General features: G+C 42.2%; 1 protein-coding gene across 3 annotated transcripts in view; it reads right to left on the bottom strand.

Annotated features, from left to right (window-relative positions):
• Positions 1-26,464, bottom strand: part of LOC106607602 (glutamate receptor ionotropic, delta-1) — a 480,220-nt gene that overhangs the window by 142,995 nt on the left and 310,761 nt on the right. For all 3 annotated transcript variants that reach the window (XM_014204697.2, XM_014204704.2, XM_014204701.2), the window contains one exon: positions 10,489-10,542. In XM_014204697.2, the coding sequence (XP_014060172.2) occupies positions 10,489-10,542 (54 nt within the window). The remainder of the gene's footprint in view (positions 1-10,488; positions 10,543-26,464) is intronic.

Raw genomic sequence — 26,464 nt, 5'->3', positions numbered from 1 at the left:
GCCAAAGGAGGAATTGGCTTTGGGGCTGACCAGTGAAAATATACCTGCTGGAGCGCGTGCTACGGGTGGGTGCTGCTATGGTGACCAGTGAACTGAGATAAGGCGGGGCTTTACCTAGCAAAGACTTATAGATGACCTGGAGCCAGTGGGTTTGGCGATGAATATGAAGCGAGGGCCAGCCAACGAGAGCATACAGGTCACAGTGGTGGGTAATATATGGGGCTTTGGTGACAAAACGGATGGCACTGTGATAGACTGCATCCAATTTACTGAGTAGAGTGTTGGAGGCTATTTTGTAAATGACATCGCCGAAGTCAAGGATCGGCAGGATAGTCAGTTTTACGAGGGGATGTTTGGAAGCATGAGTGAAGGATGCTTTGTTGCGAAATAGGAAGCTGATTCTAGATTTAATTGTGGATTGGAGATGCTTAATGTGAGTCTAGAAGGAGAGTTTAGAGTTTAACCAAACACCTAGGTATTTGTAGTTGTCCACATATTCTAAGTCAGAACTGTCCAGAGTAGTGATACTGGACGGGCGGGCAGGTGTGGGCAGTGATCGATTGAAGAGCATGCACTTACTTTTACTTGCATTTAAGAGCAGTTGGAGGCCACGGAAGGAGAGTTGTACGGCATTGAAGCTCGTCTGGAGGTTAGTTAACACAGTGTCCAAAGAAGGGCCAGAAGTATACAGAATGGTGTCATCTGCGTAGAGGTGGATCAGAGAATCACCAGCAGCAAGAGGGACATCATTGATGTATACAGAGATGAGAGTTGTCCCGAGAATTGAACCCTGTAGCACCCTCATAGAGACTTCCAGAGGTCCGGAAAACAGGCCCTCTGATTTGACACACTGAACAACTACTGAAAAGTAGTTGGTGAACCAGCCGAGGCAGTCATTTGAGAAACCAAGGCTGTTGAGCCTGCCGATAGGAATGTGGTGATTGACAGAGTCGAAAGCCTTGGCCAGGTTGATGAATACAGCTGCACAGTGTTGTCTCTTATCGATGGCGGTTATGATATCGTTTAGGACCTTGAGTGTGGCTGAAGTGCACCCATGACCAGCTCGAAAACCAGATTGCATAGCAGAGAAAGTACGGTGGGATTCGAAATGGTCGGTGATCTGTTTGTTAACATGGCTTTCAAAGGCCTTAGAAAGGCAGGGTAGGATAGATATAGGTCTGTAGCAGTTTGGGTCTAGAGTGTCTCCCCCTTTGAAGAGGGGGATGACTGCGGCAGCTTTCCAATCTTTGGGGATCTCAGACAATACGAAAGAGAGGTTGAACAGGCTAGTAATAGTGGTTGCAACAATTTTGGCTGATAATTTTAGAAAGAGAGGGCCCAGATTGTCTAGACCTGCTGATTTGTAGGGGTCCAGATTTTGCAGCTCTTTCAGAACATCAGCTATCTGGATTTGGGTGAAGGAGAAATGGGGTAGGCTTGGAAAAGTTGCTGTGGGGGGTGCAGGGGTGTTGACCAGGGTAGGGGTAGCCAGGTGGAAAGCATGGCCAGCCATAGAAAAATGCTTATTGAAATTCTCAATTATTGTGGATTTATCGGTGGTGACAGTATTTCCTAGCCTCAGTGCAGTGGTCAGCTGAGAGGAGGTGCTCTTATTCTCCATGGACTTTACAGCGTCCCATAACTTTTTGGAGTTTGTGCTGCAGGATGCAAATTTCTGTTTGAAAAAGCTAGCCTTTGCTTTCCTAACTGCCTGTGTATATTGGTTCCAAACTTCCCTGAAAAATTGCATTTTACGGGGGCTATTTGATGCTAATGCCGTACGCCACAGGATGTTTTTGTGCTGGTCATGGGCAGTCAGGTCTGGAGTGAATCACGGGCTATATCTGTTCCTGGTTCAATTTTTTTTGAATGCTTATTATAATTTAAGATTGTGAGGAAAGCACTTTTAAAGAATAACCAGGCATCTTCTACTGATGGAATGAGGTCAATATCCTTCCAGGATACCTGGGCCAAGTCGATTAGGAAGGCCTGCTCGCTGAAGTGTTTTAGGGAGCGTTTGACAGTGATGAGGGGTGGTCGTTTGACTGCAGACCCATTACGGACGCAAGCAATGAGGCAGTGATTGCTGAGATCCTGGTTGAAGACAGCAGAGGTGTATTTGGAGGGCAGGTTGGTTAGGATGATATCTATGAGCGTGTCTGTGTTTACAGATTTGGGGTTGTACCTGGTAGGTTCATTGATAATTTGTGTGAGATTGAGGGCATCAAGCTTAGATTGTAGGATGGCTGGGGTGTTAAGCATGTCCCAGTTTAGGTCACCTAACAGCGCGAGCTCTGAAGATAGATGGGGGGCAATCAATTCACATATGGTGCCCAGGGCACAGCTGGGGGAAGAAGGTGGTCTATAGCAAGTGGCAACGGTGAGAGACTTGTTTCTGGAAAGGTGGATTTTTAAAAGTAGAAGCTCAAATTGTTTGGGCACAGACCTGGATAGTAAGACAGAACTCTGCAGGCTATCTCTGCAGTAGAATGCAACTCCACCCCCTTTGGCAGTTCTATCTTGTCAGAAAATGTTATATTTATGGATGGAAATTTCAGGGTTTTTGGTGGCCTTCCTAAGCCAGGATTCAGACACAGCTAAGACATACGGGGTGGCAGAGTGTACTAAAGCAGTGAATAAAACAAACCACCATGTCTTAAAATGTTCTATTTTAGTTCAAAAGTAAATTACAGAAATTGTGCTTAAGGTATTTTATATAACTTTTCATCATGTTTTTTTTACTATTTGGAAGTGTTCTTAATTATATGTATTCATTATTGTCATGTCTAAATGTCCATATATGCCTTGATGATAAACCACATCAAAATCTTAATATTTTACATTATTTTAGGAATTTTATAAAGAACAAGCATATAAGCCATGCTCACGAGTGGTGCAGTGGTCTAAGGCACTGCATCTTAGTGCAAGAGGTGTCACTACAGTCCCTGGTTCAAATCCAGGCTGTATCACATCCGGCTGTGTTTGGGAGTCCCATAGGGCGGCGCACAATTGGCCCAGCGTCATCAAGGTTTTGCCGGGGTAGCGCGTCATTGTAAATAAGAATTTGTTCTTAACTGACTGGCCTCGTTAAATAAAGGTTAAATAAAAAAATAAGGTTCACATATGGGAAAAATCATCAATTGTAATTGAATACACCTTTTCCTCAAAAAGTACCATGATGGTAATGACTTAGCATTGTGGCAATGACAGAGTGTGGTGGAAATGACATTTCATATAAAACAACTGATGAAAAATACCATTAAACATTTTAATGTCACAGTTATACATGTTTAATTTTATTGAAGATTTAGAACACACAAAAACCACAAAAAACAAAAGTTACATGCCTCAAGAATTTAAGCATCTTTTAGAACAATTTTGGGATTCAATGCATTAGGCAGAAATACATGTACAAGGTTGGAAACACTGGTTGACATTAAACAAATTATTGTTCACTGGCTGCAGTCTATTGATTTAGACTCATGAGACAGGTGTGTGCTCACTCAAGATTAGGTTTTGCCCTTAATGCTCTCTATTGCTTAACGAGAGAGTACATTTCCTCCCAGATTGCGCCATCAAGCATCATATGCCGTTTTGTCACTGGATGAGCCTCAGGGACAAGCCCAAGCACATTCTTTGGTTGGTACCATACAATGTTCTCTCTCATTGGCCAAAAGAATCGGTTGGCTCCCACACAACTCATCGTCTTGACTAGAGCGCAGCTCCTGCATCAACATCTTGTATAATACCAGGGTAAGGGTCTTCATCATATTTCACAACACACCACTTTCCAATAAATCCCTCATGTACTGTATGTCAGGAATGGGCTGTAATGCGCTTGGAGATGGCTGTGGTGCTGTTCTGGTTGAGGTGGAATTTTGCCTCTGTTTGTTGAATTATCATTGTCTGTGTGACATAACAATCACATACAGTGGAAAAATAAAGTATGTGAACCCTTTGGAATTACCTGGACTTCTGCATAAATTGGTCATACAATTTTATCTGATCTTCATCTAGGTCACAACAATAGACAAACACAGTCTGCTTAAACTAATAACACACAAACAATTACACGTTTTCATGTCTTTCTAAACATTCACAGTGCAGGGTGGAAAAAGCATGTGAATCCTTGGATTTAATAACTGGTTGACCCTCCTTTGGCAGCAATACCCTCAACCAAACGTTTTCTGTAGTTGCGGATCAGACCTGCACAACGGTCAGGAGGAATTTTGGACCATTCCTCTTTACAAAACTGTTTCAGTTCAGCAATATTCTTGGGATGTCTTGTGTGAAGTACTCTCTTGAGGTCATGCCACATTATCTCAATCAGGTTGAGGTCAGGACTCTGACTGGGCCACTCCAGAAGGTGTATTTTCTTCAGTTGAAGCCATTCTGTTGTTGATTTACTTCTGTGTTTTGGGTCGTTGTCCTGTTGCATCACCCAACTTCTGTTGAGCTTCAATTGGCGGACAGAAAACCTAACATTCTACTGCAAAATGTCTTGAGAAACTTGGGAATTCATTAATCGGTCGATGACAGCAAGCTGTCCAGGCCCTGAGGGAGCAAAGCAGCCCCAAACCATGATGCTACCTCCACCACACTTTAAAGTTGGGATGAGGTTTTGATGTTGGTGTGCTGAGCCTTTTTTTCTCCACACATAGTGTTGTGTGTTCCTTCCAAACAAGACAACTGTAGTTTCATCTGTCCACAGAATATTTTGCCAGTAGCGCTGGGGAAAATCCACGTGCACTTTTGCAAAACTTCAGACGTGCAGCAATGTTGTTTTTGGACAGCAGTGGCTTCTTCGGTGGTGTCCTCCCATGAAAACCATTCTTGTTTAGTGTTTTGCGCATTGTAGACTCATCAACAGAGACGTTAGCATGTTCTAGAGATTTCTGTAAGTCTTTAGCTTTCTTTGGTTTATTTTCTATTTAAAAAATAAAAATGTATCTAAATTAACATTTTATCTTAAAAATCTAACCCCGAGACACAAAAAAAGACTGCGTTTGCAATATCACCCTTAAATATGATTTTCTTGCAGCTTCACTTGTAGTTACAGGAATAAGAGTCTAGATACACACGAGACCATAATTCCTAGCAACAAAACATCTACATGTCATTCAAAATATCACATGAAACATGAACACTGCATGTTTCTTTGTCATGCCTAGTAGCCAGGTCTGCATCAACTTTAGTCAACAATGCTAAACATTCCAAAAGAATGAAAAAGATAAATAGTATTTCTATGTTTTTTTATAGTTGATATAGTAATTTACTACAATAATATGATACAATGGGTTCTATCAAAAAAATCATTGTCAATAATAATAAACAATAATGAAATCATTATAATCAGTACATTCTTCAAGCAGTGTGTGTGAAAACTAGACTTCACATTCTTGCTTCCTCTGTCCTTGTTTACTCCACTCCTTGCCTTGAAAGTGCATTGGAGCATGAGGAGGGGAACCTTCCCTCCTCTCCCCCAATGTGCTTTGAGAGGGATTTAAGGAATGGAGGAAACAAGGGGAGAATCTCAATTGCATTTACTTCATTCCTCACATCCTTGCTCCTCACTTCCTCAAAACCCATTGGATAAGAACATGAGAGGGGAGGGACCTCTGACCTTCTCATCCAATGGGTTTTGAGAAGGAGACAAAGAGAGAGGATGCAACAAATCAAGGAAATGCAATTGAGATTCTCCAAGGGCAGAGGAAGCAAGTATTTGACAGCTATTAACATTTCTTTGACAGTGCCAGACTGACTGACTGACTGAGCTACCATAACACCCATGGCCTGTCCAGAAACAACCCCTAGCCCCTACTGCCCAGAATCTAGACACTTCTGGAAATCTGAAAGGGATTGATGGGTGGTGACATGGTGAGTGCTCCACCTTAACCTCTGATAGGCTTGATGGAATTTTGGCAGTATTGCTTACGCCTGTCCAATTTTCTCAGATCTCCACAAGTGTCTAGGGGTTGTTTCTAGACCTACAGCATGACACTCGAGGCACTGGTTGGATGTTTAATTTCATTGGACAGCCACAGCAAGAATAGATACTGTTGTTTTGGCTGTATAGCATAATTTAATAAGATCACCAATGGTTTTCTAGGTAGCTAGGAAATATTAGTCAGCTAAGTATTTAGAGTAATAGCAGTTGATTAAGTCAATACACACTAAATAGTTTGCAGAAATCTTACCTTATCTTGCCACTATGGCACTTTATGGGCAGAAATTAATCAATTAATGAACAGATAATAGATTAATAGAATGGAGTTAGAAGGGTGACGACCAACTTTGAAAGGACAGGAAGTGTTGGCTGTGCACTTGACCAGGCATTCCACATTTAACCACACCCACATTTGAACATTGAAATATTACGTTGTTTTTGGTTTTATATGCAACAACTTGGAAAACAAACGATCAAAACGTACACGGACTGTAATCTTAACTTAGGAATCTTGATTTAATGTTGTCCACGAAGTAGGCTAATTATATTAACCGCGGTAACAACATAGACACCAAAATGTTCTGTCAGTCCTGGAGATCAGTCCTGGAGATTAATTCCTGCACTTTGGCTGTTAAATCATTTGCAGTTTCACACAAGGTCTTTATCACTCGACTGTCATTCATAAAATCCTTTCCTGAATCAGTTTATGTTGTGTGATAATATCTCCACATACTGTAACTAAACAGCTATCAAACGCGCATCAAACAACTATTATGCGTAATTACTGAAGAACCCTGTTAATGACAGAATCGATTTTTGTTTTATTAATCATATTAAAATTACTCTTTCTGTTGAAAGCATTGGATTTTGCAATTACATACATTATTTTGGTTATGTGTGCCCATGAAAACTGTTTTCACACCGTAACATAGGGAGATATGAAATGTTACGAGTTTACAGTACACTTCCGAGATCTTCATACAAGACAAGAGTCCGACAGCAATATCCAGGAATTTCACAGGACCAAAGTCAATGTGTAATTTACAGTTGAAGTCGGAAGTTTACATACACCTTAGGCAAATATATTTAAACTCAGTTTTTCACAATTCTTGACATTTAATCCTAGTAAAAAATCCCTTTAAATTGCCTTTAAATTGTTTAACTTGGGTCAAACGTTTCGGGTAGCCTTCCATAAGCTTCCCACAATAAGTTGGGTGAATTTTGGACCATTCCTCCTGACAGAGCTGGTGTAACTGAGTCAGGTTTGTAGGCCTCCTTGTTTGCACATGCTTTTTCAGTTCTGCCCACAAATTTTCTATGGAATTGAAGTCAGGGTTTTGTGATGGCCACTCCAATACATTGACTTTGTTGCCCTTAAGCCATTTTGCCACAACTTTGGAAGTATGTTTGGGGTCGTAGTCCATTTGGAAGACCCATTTGCGACCAAGCTCTAACTTCCTGACTGATGTCTTGAAAAGGATAGGGGGCAGTATTCGGAAGTTTGGATGAATGAGGTGCACAATGTAAACTGCCTGTTACTCAGGCCCAGATGCTAGGATATGCATGTAATTGGTAGTATTGGATAGAAAACATTCTAAAGTTTCCAAAACTGTGAAAATAATGTCTGTGAGTTTAACAGAACTGACAAATCAGGCGAAAACCCGAGCAGAATCCATCCGGGAAATGTTTTTTTTGGGGGGCTCACCACTCATTATAATGGCTGTCTATGGGAATATAAAAGGAATACCTCCCACATTGCAGTTCCTAGGGCTTCCAGTAGATGTCGACAGTCTTTAGAAAGAGTTTCAGGCTCCGGTGAGGGCGCACACTTCGTTATTTATCTCCGGTAATGAACATACTATTCTCTGTCTTAAATGTTATCGTTTAATTACATATTAAGGTACCTGAGGATTGATTAGAAATGTTGTTTGACTTGTTTGGATGAAGTTTATTGGTAACGTTTGGGATTCATTTTGTATGCATTTTGAATGAGGGAAATCGGTGGATTATTGAATGAAGCGCGCCAACTAAACTGACTTTTTTGGGATATAAAGAAAGACTTTATCGAACAAAACAACCATGTGTGATGTAGCTGGGACCCTTTGGATTGCAAACAGAGGAAGATCTTCAAAGGTAAGTGGTTTATTTTATCGCTATTTCTGACTTTTGTGACGCCTCTGCTTGGTTGGAAAATGTTTTCAATGCTTTTTAACATGGAGCCCTGTCGTCAGATAATGCATGGTATGCTTTCGCCGTAAAGCCTTTTTGAAATCTGACAAAGCGGCTGGATTAACAAGAAATTAAGCTTTTAACCGATTTATAACACTTGTATTTTCATGAATGTTTAATATTACAAATTTTGTACTTTGAATTTCGCGCTCTGCAAATTCACCAGATGTTGTCGAGGACGGGCGGTACACCTTTCCCAAAGAGGTTTTAAGTCATTTTGCCACAACTTTGGAAGTATGCTTGGGGTCATTGTCCATTTGGAAGACCCATTTGCGACCAAGCTTTAACTTCCTGACTGATGTCTTGAGATGTTGCTTCAATATATCCACATAATTGTCCTTCCTCATGATACCATCTATTTTGTGAAGTGCACCAGTCCCTCCGGCAGCAAAGCACCCCCACAACATGATGCTGGAGGTTGCAAGCCTCCCCCTTTTTCCTCCAAACATAACGATGGTCATTATAGCCAAAACATTCTATTTTTGTTTTATCAGACCAGAGGACATTTCTCCAACAAGTACGATCTTTGTCCCCATGTGCAGTTGGAAACCGTAGTCTGGCTTTTTTATGGCGGTTTTGGAGCAGTGGTTTCTTCCTTGCTGAGTGGCCTTTCAGGTTATGTTGATATAGGACTCGTTTTACTGTTGATATAGATACTTTTGTACCTGTTTCCTCCAGCATCTTCACAGGGTCCTTTGCTGTTGTTCTGGGATTGATTTGCACTTTTCGCTCCAAAGTACGTTCATCTCTAGGAGACAGAACATGTCTCCTTCCTGAGCCGTATGACGGCTGCGTGGTCCCATGGTGTTTATACTTGCGTGCTATTGTTTGTACAGATGAACGTGGTACCTTCAGGCGTTTGGAAATTGCTCCCAAGGATGAACCAGACTTGTGGAGGTCTACAATTATTTTTCTGAGGTCTTGGCTGATTTCTTTTGATTTTCCTATGATGTCAAGCAAATATGCACTGAGTTTGAAGGTAGGCCTTGAAATACATCCACAGGTACACCTCCAATTGACTCAAACGATGTCAATTAGCCTATCAGAAGCTTCTAAAGCCATGACATCACTTTATGGAAATTTCCAAGCTGTTTAAAGGCACAGTCAACTTAGTGTACGTAAACTTCTTACCCACTGGAATTGTGATACAGTAAATTATAAGTGAAATAATCGGTCTGTAAACAATTGTTGGAAAAATGACTTGTGTCATGCACAAAGAAGATGTCCTAACCGACTTGCCAAAACTATAGTTTGTTAACAAGAAATTTGTGGAGTGGTTGAAAAACGAGTTATAATGACACCAACCTAAGTGTATGTAAACTTCCGACTTCAACTGTATTTGTTAAATGCTTAGTATATGATATAACAACAAACTGTATCATAAATGCAAGGAAAGCAAGGTAGTGCTTTATCTCAAATCTGTGAAGACTCCAAGCATGAGAATGGGTTTAAACATACTGTAGGTTTTGATTCAACTCATTAATTACATTGAATGTATCTATGTTCCCCCTTTATACTGTATCTTAATGTACTCACAATAAAAAAAGGGCAAATTATTATTAATGACTTTGTAATAGCTCCAAACAGAAAAAAAGAAATGCTCACTGGTACCCTAGTTTATTAGAAAGACCCATGTGTCTGTGTGAGCGTACATTTGTGTGTGTGTGTGTGTGTGTGTGTGTGTGTGTGTGTGTGTGTGTGTGTGTGTGTGTGTGTGTGTGTGTGTGTGTGTGTGTGTGTGTGTGTGCGTTCACTGTGGTTAGTGGTTAGGTCAACTTAAAAGTGTACTCTGGAAGCACATAAACGCTAATAAAAAGACATCAAGTTACGTTAGAAACATACTTTTTTTCCATTAGCATTGGGACATCAGAGGACTTATGGTCCTTCTCAGCAAATCAGCCTGAATCAATGCAAAGGTGCCCAGCTGGTCTCAGGCATGGCACAGAGCACAGTATTTGGTATTCACAAAGTGCTTGGCATTTATTGATGTTAAAGCCCATTTGGAAGCCCATTTATGCAATGTCAGATCAACATAGAAACAGGTAAAAAAACTGCTTTGGCTTCCGAAGTGCTGTGAATTCAATAACTAATAATTATTTGGTCAATAATGTATAGAACCCCTCAGATAGAAACAAAGTGGCATGGTGTGAGAGCTTTTATACTGCTTATGAGTCTAAATATGGAAGAAGTCAGAGTGAAAGTATTATTGGTTTTAATCCATGTCTATCCGTACATTGGCAGCTAATGCAACTGCAACGAAGCAAACTGAATAAATGTGATGTATAAATATAATAATGCAGTATTGATCTCACCTCATTGGCATAAACCCAATGGCTGTCCTTGGATGCCAGGTTGGTTTCCACAGCCTGCATAGAGATAGAAAGAGGGGGGAAGGAAGAGGAGAAGGAAATTAGTATAAAGAAATTAAAGATTTAATGCATAACAACATAAGAGTAGGGAGTCCAAACTCAAGTACACAGGCTTGAATGGTTAACCATAGCCGTGGGAAGTAGGGGTGCTGAGGGTGCTGCAGCACCCCCTGAAAATCTGAATTGCTATGTGGTTCATCATGGTTACTCATAATAAATAAGTGCTCCATCTTAATGGCTAAGAAAGGCACAGTATAGCTCTTTCACATATCACATGACTATTCACGCATGACATCTGTCATGGTTACCATATCTATGCTTGTCCTCATCTGTAAATTGTTGTCATTACCTTCCAAATGATCCCTTTTGCCATACTGACATTTAGATTGATAGCCCCATATCATCCTTACATACAGTATAACTTAAAAGCCTTCACCATTTTACCTAACAACAGTGTGCTCATCAATAATAGCACCCAGCACAGCCTGAAAGCTGCAGATCGATCTTCTAACCTTGGAAGAGTCATGATTTGATTTTAATGCCACGCATTTCCAGCTTGGTCTCGTTGAATATTTCCGCTGAACACAAGAGTAATATTTACCTCCACGGTTGAATGCTCCGTTTCTTACTCACTCTGAAATTATAGGGGCCATATGCCATCCAACCACACTTGCATTCAAACAGATAGCCCGTCGCTATCGTTAGAAACACAGAAATATAGGAAACAGCTGCTGAACTTAGTTTCCCACTACAGATTTATTCAGCAATGTAAAAACAATGAGCACTGTGTCACTAGATCATATCCTGGGGCTGAGAGCTGGAGACAAATAATCTCCCACCAAGATGTAGGCAACAGGGCCTATAGTAGTGGGTACCACAATGAAAATAGGGTGTTGTAGCCAAGAAGAAAGAGCAGGGGAGCTCCATTGCACTGTAGGTATCAGGTAGCTTATTATCAGGTGAAAGCACTGGTGTTTGCGGGTTTGTTGGTTGTTCAAATCAAATGTATTTATATAGCCCTTCTTACATCAGCTGATATATCAAAGTGCTGTACAGAAACCCAGCCTAAAACCCCAAACAGCAAGCAATGCAGGTGTAGAAGCACGGTTGTTAGATAAGCCTCAACCTTAGTTGTTCCAGGAATTTGACGTCATCAAGTCAAATGGATAATGAGGTTCAGGAACCATTTTTAGACAAATTGTCTGTGTGGGAGTGACTGCTGTTTGTCTATAGTACTTCAGCTATGAATCAAACATCATTATGTGATTTTTCTATACTGTAAGTTTGATTAGGTTACAAGTATTATGACATTATGGCAATGACGTCAACTCGTGACCTGCAGAACACGTCTCATCAACACCTCTTGCCAGAAATTCAGTTGTGTTTTTATTTTTATTATTCACTTGAAGAGATGATGCAAAATGAAGCTTTGGAGAAAAATATGATTGTAGGCTAGAAATTAGACTCAGGAGCAGCATTTTCAGATAGCTATTATATGCCATAATGTTAATGTAACTGAATCTCACAATTAGATCTAGAAAGATCTACAATCAGAGAAGTGAGGCATCCTGAGGCATGTCTCTAGAGTTAGTCAACACAGATAATTATATAATATAGATATTTATGACTTTAAAATGGAATTACTGGTAGGGGGATTTAAGGTCTCAACAAAGCTAACATTTATTGATGGATATGTTCAGAGTTGGATGGGTACTCCCATATGCCCATTCAATATCAATTTGAGGTCTTTATGCAGTAATGCACTGAGATTAATTCCTGAAGGATTTACATTTACATTACATTTACATTTAAGTCATTTAGCAGACGCTCTTATCCAGAGCGACTTACAAAATGGTTCATTCACCTTATGATATCCAGTGGAACAACCACTTTACAATAGTGCATCTAAATATTTTAAGGGGGGGGTTAGAAGGATTACTTTATCCTATCCTAGGTATTCCTTAAAGAGGTGGGGTTTCAGGTGTCTCCGGAAGGTGGTGATTGACTCCGCTGTCCTGGCGTCGTGAGGGAGCTTGTTCCACCATTGGGGTGCCAGAGCAGCGAACAGTTTTGACTGGGCTGAGCGGGAACTGTGCTTCCTCAGAGGTAGGGGGGCCAGCAGGCCAGTGGTGGATGAACGCAGTGCCCTTGTTTGGGTGTAGGGCCTGATCAGAGCCTGAAGGTATGGAGGTGCCGTTCCCTTCACAGCTCCGTAGGCAATCACCATGGTCTTGTAGCGGATGCGAGCTTCAACTGGAAGCCAGTGGAGAGAGCGGAGGAGCGGGGTGACGTGAGAGAACTTGGGAAGGTTGAACACCAGACGGGCTGCGGCGTTCTGGATGAGTTGTAGGGGTTTAATGGCACAGGCAGGGAGCCCAGCCAACAGCGAGTTGCAGTAATCCAGACGGGAGATGACAAGTGCCTGGATTAGGACCTGCGCCGCTTCCTGTGTGAGGCAGGGTCGTACTCTGCGAATGTTGTAGAGCATGAACCTACAGGATCGGGTCACCGCCTTGATGTTAGTGGAGAACGACAGGGTGTTGTCCAGGATCACGCCAAGGTTCTTAGCACTCTGGGAGGAGGACACAAGGGAGTTGTCAACCGTGATGGCGAGATCATGGAACGGGCAGTCCTTCCCCGGGAGGAAGAGCAGCTCCGTCTTGCCGAGGTTCAGCTTGAGCTGGTGATCCGTCATCCACACTGATATGTCTGACAGACATGCAGAGATGCGATTCGCCGCCTGGTTATCAGAAGGGGGAAAGGAGAAGATTAATTGTGTGTCGTCTGCATAGCAATGATAGGAGAGACCATGTGAGGATATGACAGAGCCAAGTGACTTGGTGTATAGCGAGAATAGGAGAGGGCCTAGAACAGAGCCCTGGGGGACACCAGTGGTGAGAGCGCATGGTGCGGAGACAGATTCTCGCCACGCCACCTGGTAGGAGCGACCTGTCAGGTAGGACGCAATCCAAGCGTGGGCCGCGCCGGAGATGCCCAACTCGGAGAGGGTGGAGAGGAGGATCTGATGGTTCACAGTATCAAAGGCAGCAGATAGGTCTAGAAGTATGAGAGCAGAGGAGAGAGAGTTAGCTTTAGCAGTGCGGAGAGCCTCCGTGACACAGAGAAGAGCAGTCTCAGTTGAATGCCCAGTCTTGAAACCTGACTGATTAGGATCAAGAAGGTCATTCTGAGAGAGATAGCAGGAGAGCTGGCCAAGGACGGCACGTTCAAGAGTTTTGGAGAGAAAAGAAAGAAGGGATACTGGTCTGTAGTTGTTGACATCGGAGGGATCGAGTGTAGGTTTTTTCAGAAGGGGTGCAACTCTCGCTCTCTTGAAGACGGAAGGGACGTAGCCAGCGGTCAAGGATGAGTTGATGAGCGAGGTGAGGAAGGGGAGAAGGTCTCCGGAAATGGTCTGGAGAAGAGAGGAGGGGATAGGGTCAAGTGGGCAGGTTGTTGGGCGGCCGGCCGTCACAAGACGCGAGATTTCATCTGGAGAGAGAGGGGAGAAAGAGGTCAAAGCACAGGGTAGGGCAGTGTGAGCAGGACCAGCGGTGTCATTTGACTTAGCAAACGAGGATCGGATATCGTCAACCTTCTTTTCAAAATGGTTGACGAAGTCATCCGCAGAGAGGGAGGAGGGGGGAGGGGGAGGAGGATTCAGGAGGGAGGAGAAGGTAGCAAAGAGCTTCCTAGGGTTAGAGGCAGATGCTTGGAATTTAGAGTGGTAGAAAGTGGCTTTAGCAGCAGAGACAGAAGAGGAGAATGTAGAGAGGAGTGAGTGAAAGGATGCCAGGTCCGCAGGTAGGCGAGTTTTCCTCCATTTCCGCTCGGCTGCCCGGAGCCCTGTTCTGTGAGCTCGTAGTGAGTCGTCGAGCCACGGAGCAGGAGGGGAGGACCGAGCCGGCCTGGAGGATAGGGGACAGAGAAAATCAAAGGATGCAGAAACGGAGGAGAGGAGGGTTGAGGAGGCAGAATCAGGAGATAGGTTGGAGAAGGTTTGAGCAGAGGGAAGAGATGATAGGATGGAAGAGGAGAGAGTAGCGGGAGAGAGAGAGCGAAGGTTGGGACGGCGCAATACCATCCGAGTAGGGGCAGAGTGAGAAGTGTTGGATGAGAGCAAGAGGGAAAAGGATACAAGGTAGTGGTCGGAGATTTGGAGGGGAGTTGCAATGAGATTAGTGGAAGAACAGCATCTAGTAAAGATGAGGTCAAGCGTATTGCCTGCCTTGTGAGTAGGGGGGGAAGGTGAGAGGGTGAGGTCAAAAGAGGAGAGGAGTGGAAAGAAGGAGGCAGAGAGGAATGAGTCAAAGGTAGACGTGGGGAGGTTAAAGTCACCCAGAACTGTGAGAGGTGAGCCATCCTCAGGAAAGGAACTTATCAAGGCGTCAAGCTCATTGATGAACTCTCCAAGGGAACCTGGAGGGCGATAAATGATAAGGATGTTAAGCTTGAAAGGGCTGGTAACTGTGACAGCATGGAATTCAAATGAGGAGATAGACAGATGGGTCAGGGGAGAAAGAGAGAATGTCCACTTGGGAGAGATGAGGATTCCAGTGCCACCACCCCGCTGGCTCGATGCTCTAGGGGTATGCGAGAACACGTGGGCAGACGAAGAGAGAGCAGTAGGAGTAGCAGTGTTATCTGTGGTAATCCATGTTTCCGTCAGCGCCAGGAAGTCTAGGGACTGGAGGGTAGCATAGGCTGAGATGAACTCAGCCTTGTTGGCTGCAGACCGGCAGTTCCAGAAGCTGCCGGAGACCTGGAACTCCACGTGGGTCGTGCGCAGATTTACAGTGATGCTACTGCATTATACATTAAGCTTCTTGGCATTGAATATAAGGTTAAGGAATCATCAATTGTGTCTATATTCACAATGCAATGGCTGCCAATTCTGATATTTCGACACTAATTGGTCTTTTGACCAATCAGATCAGATATTTTGCCAATAAATAGCCTGCCTATGTAGCCAATGTACTGTACATTCTAAACATTTCTCTGTGTCTTGTGGATCCCTTGTTTGAGTATTAAAACAAAGACCTGCAAGCTTGTTTGTCTTGTCTTTAAAACATAATCACTCAGGCTCTCTCTGTTTTACATTTTTGGTCAAGAAGTTCAAAAATGAATTATGCCTTCAAATTAAAGTTAATCTCTGCATCCCATGGTTGAGATCAGACTTGATTAAACAAAACACTCACTTTTAATTTAGTGTCAGAGTAGATGCATTTCAGCAGCAATTTTTCGGTCCTTAGGGCCTAGTTTTCTAAAAGTTAACCCTCCTGGTGTTCTATTCATTCTATATCGATGCATTTAATCCTATCCGATAGCCAAAATCCGGATAGATAACTTTAGAAGAACTGGGCCCTGAGCTTCTTAAGCTGCATGTCAAGAGCAGTGAGAATGTTTATTTTTATATGTTTCACACATTGAGAGAAGCACAATTAGCTAGATTTATTTTATTGACAATTTTTCTAATTTCCAATAATTTGGGAAATAACATCAGGTGTGAGCTTGTTTTGGTTTCCCATATCTCACCTACTGTGTGTTTTCAACTGAACTGTTCTAGAACCTCTTAGCTCAAGTTGGAGACAATAACCATTTATTCAAAAAATATTCCAGGAATATAACAAAAACCATAATGATTAACCTAATTAATATATTTATTGAATGACCTTTACATGCTCCAGCCAGGGAGGTTATGGTTATATTCCTGGAATATTATTGGAATAAGGATTATGATCTCCAACTTGCGCTAACAGGTATTCCACCTCATTTGGATCATTCAATTGTACACTGCATTCGGAAAGTATTCAGACCCCTTGACTTTTTGCACATTTTGTTACGTTACAGCCTTATTCTAAAATGTATTAAATATTTTTTTTCCCTCTCAATCTACACACAATAGCCCATCATGACAAATCAAAAACAGGTAAAAAACATTTTTTAAATATCACACTTACATAACTATTCAGACCCTTTACTCGGTACTTTGTTGAAGCACCTTTGGCACCTTCAAGGATCTCTCTGTAATTTGCTCCATTCATCTTTCCATCAATCCTGACTAGTCTTCCAGTCCCTGCCGCTGAAAAACATCCCCACAGAATGATGCTGCCAGCACCATGCACCATGCTTCACCGTACGGATGGTGCCAGGTTTCCTCCATACCATCTACTGCATCTTGCCATCTTGACGTAATGTATCACTAGCCACTTTAAACAATGCCACTTCATATAATGTTTTCATACCCTACATTACTCATCTCATATGTATATACTGTATCCTATACCATCTACTGCATCTTGCCTATGCCGTTCGGCCATCACTCATTTATATATTTTTATGTACATATTCGTATTCATTCCTTTACACTTGTGTGTATAAGGTAGATGTTGTGAAATTGTTAGGTTATATTACTTGTTAGATATTACTGCATGGTCGGAACTAGAAGCACAAGCATTTCGCTACACTTGCATTAACACCTGCTAACCATGTGTATGTGACAAATAAATTTGATTTGATTTGATTTGACATGACGCTTGGTATTCAGTCCAAAGAGTTAAATCTTGTTTCTCATGGTCTGGGAGTCCTTTAGGGGCATTTTGGCTAACTGCAAGCGGGCTGTCATGTGCCTTTTACTGAGGAGTGGCTTCCATCTGGCAACTCCACCATAAAGGCCTGACTGGTGGAGTGCTGCAGAGATGGTTGTCCTTCTGGAAGGTTCTCCAATCTCCAGAGCTCTGTCAGAGGACCATCAGGTTCTTGGTCACCTCCCTGACCAAGGCCATTCTCCCCCGATTGCTCAGTTTGGCTCGTGCGGTCAGCTCTTGGAAGAGTCTTGGTGGTTCCAAACTTCATCCATTTAAGAATGATGAAGGCCACTTTGTTATTGGGGACCTTCAATGCTGCAGAAATTGTTTTATACCCGTCCCCAGATCTGTGCATCAACAGAATCCTGTCTCAGAGCTCTACGGACAATTCCTTCGACCTCATGGCTTAGTTTTTGCTCTGACAGGCACTGTCAACTGTGGGACCTTATATAGACATGCGTGTACCTTTCCAAATCATTTCCAATCAATTTAATTTACCACAGGTGGACTCCAATCAAGTTGTAGAAACATCTCAAGGATGATCAATGGAAAAAGGATGCACCTGAGCTCAATTTCGACTCTCATAGCAAAGAATAAGGCTGTAACATAACAAAATGTGGAAAAGGTCAAGGGGTCTGAAAACTTTATGAATGTACTGTAATGAACACGTTTTTGTGTAATGTTGGTAGAAAAAACATTAGGATGCTACAGTGGCTTTGGTATAAAATTAATGGTGCTTCTATGCCATCGTAAACAGTGTTGGTGTTACTCCTATCATACTTACTAATTAGGTGTCTGTGTATGACCTGTTTTGTAATGATATGCTGTAACATGACAACATCATCACTACTACAGGAACAGGTCGTTGGCATTGCTACATAGCAACCAGAGGATGTCTCGCTCTGGAATGAGGCCATTCAGTGGTCTGAAGGGTTCAGGAGGGCTTTAGATCAGACAGTCGTTTGAAAGGATGGACAATGATGAGTTGTCAAAGCTCACTGTTTAATTCTGTGCCACTCTTACAAAGGCACCCAAGCCGTAATGAGGCCCCTCATGAAATACTCACAATGGACGGGACCCTGGCCTCATCTCCTACAGTCCTCTGTTGCTGTGGAAACGAGATCAGACCTGAGTCTAGACATCTCTGTTAGTATAGAGCTAAACACTTAGGTACCTTAGAGTTTGACCTAAAAATCAACTACAGTCTATTAAACTTCAGGAATATTGTTTAAGCAGTCTATGGTCAATATTATATAGGAGGTAAAATGTAGTAAATACTTTACTGGTCAATTGGCCAGTTACATATTTGCGTACCATATGTGTTTACCGGTCCTAGGGTACACTATATGGGGTACCCTGTCTTAGATCTAGTCTAGTCCTCCAGTAAATGAAACACAGTAGTTATGAATCATGGTGGCCAAACAGAAGCCCTGTTCTTCTCCAATCAACCTGGCCTCAGGGCCATTCATAGCTTTTGGGATGTACATTTGAATCCCTCCATTTAGTATGATATGTTACGTTACATTACAAATGGAATAATGGTCGTACAATAACATACGGATTGGAGGACGTATAGTGTCATAATTCTTACCCGGTCAGACAATATCATATGAACTGGATGACATAACTTATCATACGTCTTGGAGGATTTATAGTATGAGGCAGCTTGTTGCGTCTTCTGAGAATGTACGTTGCTGTTTAAGAGAACTGACAACAAAGGTTAGGAGAATTTATGTAAAAGGTTAGGAGAACTAACAACAAAGGTTCAGAGAATTTACGAAACAGGTTAGGAGAATTAGGTTCAGTTTAGGAAAAGGTTTATGGGAAGGGTTAGCTAAAATGCTACAGTTGTCCCCAACGTGACTGGAACACGTAACCTTTGGATTGCTAGACGATTGCGGTATACACCAACCCATCCTCCTCGACCAACCTCCCTACTTTCGTTTCTGTCTTAAGTAACCACGCACTGGGCACAGACGTCTGTCTATTCCACGTTGGTTCAAAAAAATGTCCCTGTAATGACATGGAAACAATGTTGATTGAACCAATGTGTACCCAGTGGGCAGACCATTTTCCATTTGTAACGTAGCGTAACATATTATACTTAATGGAGGTACAAAAATGTACGTAAAATAGCAAACGTCTGATTTATGAGTCCAGACTGCTCCGCACATAGTCAGAAAACTGCATCTCAAACAGTGAGGCTTTTACCCTGATCGTTGAGTGTTTGACGGTAGATGAGCGACCTGATATACTGTAGCTGTTTATGCATGCCACAACATTGGTCTATGAGTTCAAAACTCATAAAGTGCTTCAGTGTGCCTTTTATGCATTCCAGCGCATCATTATCATTAGGATATTTTCTGCATAAGAAGACAAGAGAAAGACCGTATATCAAACATAGAGCAGTCTTTGGCAAAACACATTTAATAGTGTGAAGCATGTGCTACTGTGACTTCAATCGCAATTGGAACTTCCTAATGTGTAGCAACAATAATACACAAACGTTGCATTTTAACAAGGTGTCTTAGATGTACAATAATGATAAAATCAAAGTGTCTTGGCACAGCAGGAAGATAGACATGACTTAACATTTCAACAAGGTGCCTTTCCGTACAGCTGGAACATAAACTATGCGTTGCACCTGCAGGGGGTTTATGTTTTGAATCCATGATGTTACCTCAATGGAAATTTTATTGAAAAATTGATGGGTGTAATCCAGATACTTAATGGAGAAGAAACATATTAAACACACCGATACCTTGTGTTCATCTGTAATTAGCTGGAAAAGGACATAATGCTACACATAGGGAGGGTAGGTTCGAGTGTCACTCAATGTACCAATAAATACGATGCTGATATCACATATAGTGTTTTCAAAACATGTAACTGTAGCTGTGCATATGGATGATATGATTGGGTGTTCTGCTTTTATATTCCTCAGAGATTACAAACTGTACATATCTAAAGCCTCATCTTTGTGACCAATGAAGTGGTCGTTCAGCAAACGTCAAACAAAAACACAGATTTTGCTCAGTCATTCACAATTCGCAAGAAAAAGTAATCATGCACATTTACTGCCACAGCTCCAAACAAAACAACAGCGGCTGCAACATAGACAACAGAAATACAACAGGCTAAAATCAAGTGTTCCACCATCAGTATAAATGGGTGGAACACCAACATCTAGTGCCTTAGACCGAGTGGCGCAGAAGTCTAAGGCATTGCATCTCAGTGCTAGAGGCGTCACTACAGACACCCGGGTTCGAATCCAGGCTGTATTGTATCACAACCGGCCGTGATTGTGAGTCCCATAGGGCGGCGCACAATTGGCCCAGCGTTGGCTGGTGTAGGCTGTCATTGTAAATAAGAATTTGTTCTTAACTGACTTGCCTAGTTAAATAAAGGTTAAATAATAAATAAAGAACTATGGAGTGCTTCAGGTGAGTAGATCCTTGGCACTCTCCCGTTTTAATAATAATAATACACCTAAGAAGCCTCTTAAAAAGATGATGGCATATAAGCAGTAATCCAAAGGCAGTCCTATTGGGATGTAAAGCTATCTAATTGATAAAACTAAGAACAGTATTCAGTGAAGAATGGCATGGGATAGATTTCCAATGGAAACACTATGTATTTTGGCCAAAGAGTTTTCTCTCCAGAAAGTTTAGTAGCTCTGACATAGCTAGCGAAATAGAAAAGTTTTAACAGATTTCCACTGCAGTGATGCCCCCCCCCCACTGCTGTGTCATTGTGGAACACTTGTGGTTGTCAAAGCCTATCAATCCCATCATGCCTGTTCTCACATTGCCTCTGAGGAAATGACACTACCCACCAGGTAGGCACAGGTAGTCCTCTAATCTCTGCTGCAGGCTACGGGTTCACACACTCACACTCTCTCACTGGAGAGACTGCCAAGAGAGGAAAATCAAAACAGCTGAAAACAGGGCAAAAAAGGGAAGGTCGTATAAAGATGTGACAGCCTTGTCAGGAGGTGATGAGTAGAAAAGTGTCAGACAGACTCCCAAGGCTCAGACGCCTCCTGTTAGCTCTTTCTCTCTCTGACTCTCCCCCCCTCTCTCACACCTCCTAATGTACTTCAAAATAGCCATTCAAGTCAGGAAGAACACAAACAAGGCCACTTCAAAGTGAGAACACCCAATATTGGTTGAGAGAAATAATCAATCAACACAGTGTGTCTTTCAGGTATAGTTGTTCTCCTCTCCCAGGGAAGAAATGGTGTTCATATGGAGGTTGGGCTTTGCTACATACAATTGAAGTCGGAAGTTTACATACACCTTAGCCAAATACATTTAAACTCAGTTTTTCACAATTTAAACTCAGTTTTTCACAACTCTGGTGTTTTCAGGTGGCTCACCAAAAACATGTCACGGTCAGACAGGTGACTGGAGAGGTTCTTTCAAATACACATTAAGTGCACAATGGGGGTTATTTGGAAAACATCACATCTATTGTAATTTACAAAGCTTTTATTGTTGACAAGCCAAGCTAAGGTCAATACTAAATACAATTCAGAACACACAGGACGCCTCTATTATGTCTTGTGGTTATTGTTTATATATCAATCACATCTCTGTGAATCCCTGTCTCTGTGGAACATGTGTGGGTTGGTGGGGTGGCGTGTGTGTGTGTGTATGCCTGTGTGTGTGAGAGAGAGTTTTCTTGAACTGTGGTCAATGCCTGCTTGGGCAGAATCTAATTTCCAGTGCGCTCTAAAAGTGGCCGTAAGTAATGACTACAGGGCTTTATAGCTAGCTCCAAGCTTTCCAATACACCTGAGGAGCACTTTCATTCAATTTTTCTCATCAAGATCAATAAAAGTGTCTGAACTATGGCTCCTGGGGATATAATGCTCTTTAATATTGCACTGTGCTTTAAGGCCAGCCATTTTGTGATGCCTATGTAACAGCTTACAGCCATGGAAAGGACGACCATCAAGCCAGGGAAACATTGAGCTGTCAAAGCTTAGTACACCATAAGATCTCCCTTTAGTGACAAGTCAATGAAAATCACTAAAAACCCTTCAGCACACACACACATACACACACACACACACAATTACAGCTATGGCCATACTTGAGGGGCATAAGACAAGACAGTGGAGAGAGTGATCACAGGGTGGGCTGAGAGAAACATGATCAAAGCCTATATTTTGAAATCACTTACTTCTCCATTAGTTTGATTAATGGGACCAGCCTAGTCCTCAGACAGAGACAAGGGCCTTGAAAAATGATGCAATTACAGCTTTTTAAATAGGGGAATGAAAAGGCCTATTGGCGAGAGGTATCTGGAGGAGATTCTCCTGGACAGCATGTTCTCCCTCTTCATCCATCTTTCCACTATTCACCTAGTCTTCATCCCTCCATCCAACTATACCCCTTCCCAAAGGCTGTTTAACTACATATCACCTTCCAACTAGCATATTAAATGGCATGCATGTAAAACAAATGTCCCGCGATATAAATTGACAATGTTTCCTAAAAAATAGTGGCACATGACATCCCGTTTTCTGCTATGTCACCTTACATATATAGGCTGTTCTAAAAACATGACAAGGACAGGAGACTACTGTACTCTACTTCGCTCTAATTGAGGGGACGACCTACCTATCTCACTTTCTGGTCTGGTTTTACTACTATAATCAGTAAAGACATTTAAAGAGAAGGAGCATGAAACTGCCATCATATAAGGCTCTTTTTGTTGAGTGGCTATTGTGTGGTATTAGTGTATTAGCAAGTCTCAAGTGGGGGTCCTGGACAAAAAAAACATTGTAACGAACCACCTTGAAAATTATTAAGACGAATACCATACACCCTGAGCACGACTTTCAATACAGTAATGCAAGAACAGAAACAGAGAGATACGTCCTCTATGTTACCCTGTTTCGTGACATTGTCCTGCTAATCACAGAGAAAGGCTCTATTGTATCTGGATATTAAAGGTCTGCGTGCACTACGGCGTACTGTGGTGACATTGAAGACAATAATGTTTTCTCTATTCACCTCAGTGATGGCTCACAGAGCAGTGTGAGGGTGGATGAGAATAAGTCTGTCACTCAGGCTAATCACTACCGATGAACTCTTTCATCCCACTGCTGCTGTAAACATAGGATTAGAAACAGTGAGAGGTACAGAGAGAGGGGGCGAGGTATACTGTAGTAATACGGCAGTTATACAGAGAGTATGGTCATATTTCACTAATCACAATTTATTTTGGGGAACACTTTCAGTCCTGCATTTCTTTACATGTATCATATGTGCAAATACATGAAGTAAAATTGTAATAAATGAATAAGTAAAACTCGAATAATTCATCTAAACCTTATCAAAGTGCTGATTTATGCTCTCATCCAATATCTGTTATCAGGCTGAAACACAAATGGATTATGTTGTGTTTGCTTCACTAATCCTACCAATCCTACCACCAGAAAGCAAAGAGCTCATCAAAAAGAGACATCTGACAGCCCTGTAGTCCCCAGTCCCCTGTTCTCCCCTTGGCAAAATCTGCGACACATGGCCAGTGGTCAGACATGCAGCCATCTGTGTGTGTGTGTGTGTGTGTGTGTGTGTGTGTGTGTGTGTGTGTGTGTGTGTGTGTGTGTGTGTGTGTGTGTGTGTGTGTGTGTGTGTGTGTGTGTGTGTGTGTGTGTGTGAGTGTATGTGTGTGCATGCGTGCGTGCAATACCCTTCTGTAGCGATGTAGGGCCTCTGGGCCATCATTAGTCTCCAAGAAGTGCCAAAGGGATCACCCAAGGCTATACGTGTGAAAAAAAGGATAGAATGAAACCAGAACGGGACGTGAACAGGACACCGAATGCTGATTATGTCAATTTTCGATTCAAGTCTGGCAATCTAAAATCGCTCCAAATGCACGTAGAATACAATTGATTTGATGGGTGTAAATATTGTAAAAATTGGGACTTTACAAAGTTATGTAGTGTTCCTTCAGCAATGGAAACAGTAGGGATAGCCAGAGGAAAGACTAGGGGCGATCTCACACACACACACACAGGATCTGAATACAAAGTGAGCGACCCTCATATGCCCTGTCCTCATAACTAATGCTGATGATTTGCCTGCACAGATTGAACACAATCAAAACAAACAACAAAACACTAACAGGCCCTAATCACAAGGTGGTAGCCTACACGTAGGTTAAGGTACAGTACCTAAGGGAAGTTAAGGTGTCACAGTCGAAGCTTACTTTCACATACTGAGTGTCATACATCTGAATTTATAATCAAGTCCTTGCTCCCACATTAGCATGTACAGTGTTTCTCACATACAGGAGGCTTGGAAGCAGAGTTTCAGGGAGACCAATTAAGGATTTCAATCCACTGCTTCATTTATTTTAACAGCAGAGAGCCATACCCAAGGGAAAACGACCGTCATTTGTTTCTGGAAATTCTCTGCGAAAGCTCCCAGTTTTGATGAAAAAGAAACAATGTAGTGGAAATAACGGAGCGTTATTAAATGAGAGTGACTTAGGGGAATTAAGATATTTGCATAATACAAAATTATATGACTGAATTAAATATGCCGATTTGGTGTGGTGTTAAATTGCCCCCCGAAAGCAATGTTTGACTAACTTCCATTTGACAGCAATGTTTGACTATAACAGTTGAATTTTGCAGAAAATAACTGACAAATAACATCAGATTTTGATCCTCCATAGAATAACCAAAGCTGGTGGTATAGAGTAGTAATCACAACTTGCACTATCTAGTGCAAGTCGTTATTTTATACTCTATACCACCAACCTTAAGTCTTCTATAAGCCTATAGGCATTGGTTTAATGAGATAACATTGGATTCATTCCATATCTTATCGTAAAGCTATAGTGGCCTTCAACTGATTCCTAAGAGCTCAGATGTTATGGAAGTAAAGGACCAAATACCTGTTTTCCAAATGGTTGGATTAGCAATTACCCCCAAAAAACTCTTACTTGGAGTCTCCGACACTACATTACCAAAAGTATGTTGGCATCTGCTTGTCGAACATCTCATTACAAAATCATTGGCATTAATATGGAGTTGGTCCCTCTTTGCTGCTAGTCAAGTTCTTTCACACTGATCTCAACCAACCTTTTCTGTATGGACCTCACTTTGTGCACGGGGGCATTGTCATGCTGAAACAGGAAAGGGCCTTCATCAAACTGTTGCCACAAAGTTGGAAGCACAGAATTGTCTAGAATGTCATTGTATGCTGTAACGTTAAGATTTCCTTTCACTGGAACTAAGGGGACTGAACCATGAAAAACAGCCCTAGACCATAATTCCTCCTCCACCAAACTTTACAGTTGGCACTATGCATTCAGGCAGGTAGCGTTTGTTCTCCTGGCGTCCGCCAAACCTAGATGTGTCCGTCGGACTTCCAGATAGTGAAGCGTGATTCATCACTCCAGAGAACGAGTTTCCACTGCTCCTGAGTCCAATGGCGGCAAGCTTTATACCACTCCAGCCGAAGCTTGGCATTGTGCATGGTGATCTTAGGCTTGTTGCTTCCAGAGGCAGTTTGGAACTCGGTAGCGAGTATTGCAACCGAGGACAGACTATTTGTACTTGCTACGCCCTTCAGCACTCCATGGTCCCGTTCTGTGAGGTTGTGTGGCCTACCACTTTGCGGCAGAGTCGTTGTTGCTCCTAGACATTTCCACTTCACAATAACAGCACTTACAGTTGACCGGGGCAGCTCTATTAGGGTAGAAATGTGATGAACTGACTTGTTGGAAAGGTGGCATCTTATGACAGTAACTATCAGCAAAGTCAGTGCTAGTAGGAGGGAAAAAAGTCAAGTGCGAGTGTTAGTTTATGAAAGGTACGTTCATTTTTGGGAGGTGGGGTGCTGTGGGATGATTTAAGATATTCTTTGAAGAGTTAGGGTTTCAGATGTTTTTGGATGATGGGAAGGGACTCTGCTGTCCTAGCTTCATGGAGAAGCTGGTTCCATCTTAGGGGTGACAGGACAGAGAAGAGCTTTGACTGGGCTGAGCGGGAGCTGCCCTCCCATAGGGATGTGATGGTCAAGAGTCCAGAGGTGGCAGAACGAAGTACTTGGGTTGGGGTGTAGGGTTTGAGCATAGCCTGAAGGTAGGGAGGGAAAATAGTTTCCTAGGGTAAGAGGCAGAAGCTTGAAATGTAGAGTGATATTTAGCAGCGGATACAGAGGAACAGAAGGTAAAGAGAAGGGAGTGAAAGGATGATACTGTATATCCTCCGGAAGTTAAACTTTCCTCCATTTTCACTCAGCTGCCCACAGCCCTGTTCCGTAAATTCGCAATGAGTCTCTCAGCCACCGAGCAAGAGGGGAGGG

The sequence above is a fragment of the Salmo salar genome, chromosome ssa01 (genome assembly GCF_905237065.1).
Source record: "Salmo salar chromosome ssa01, Ssal_v3.1, whole genome shotgun sequence".
Taxonomy (NCBI): Eukaryota; Metazoa; Chordata; class Actinopteri; order Salmoniformes; family Salmonidae; genus Salmo; species Salmo salar.
This window is presented reverse-complemented; position numbering and strand designations above follow the sequence as displayed.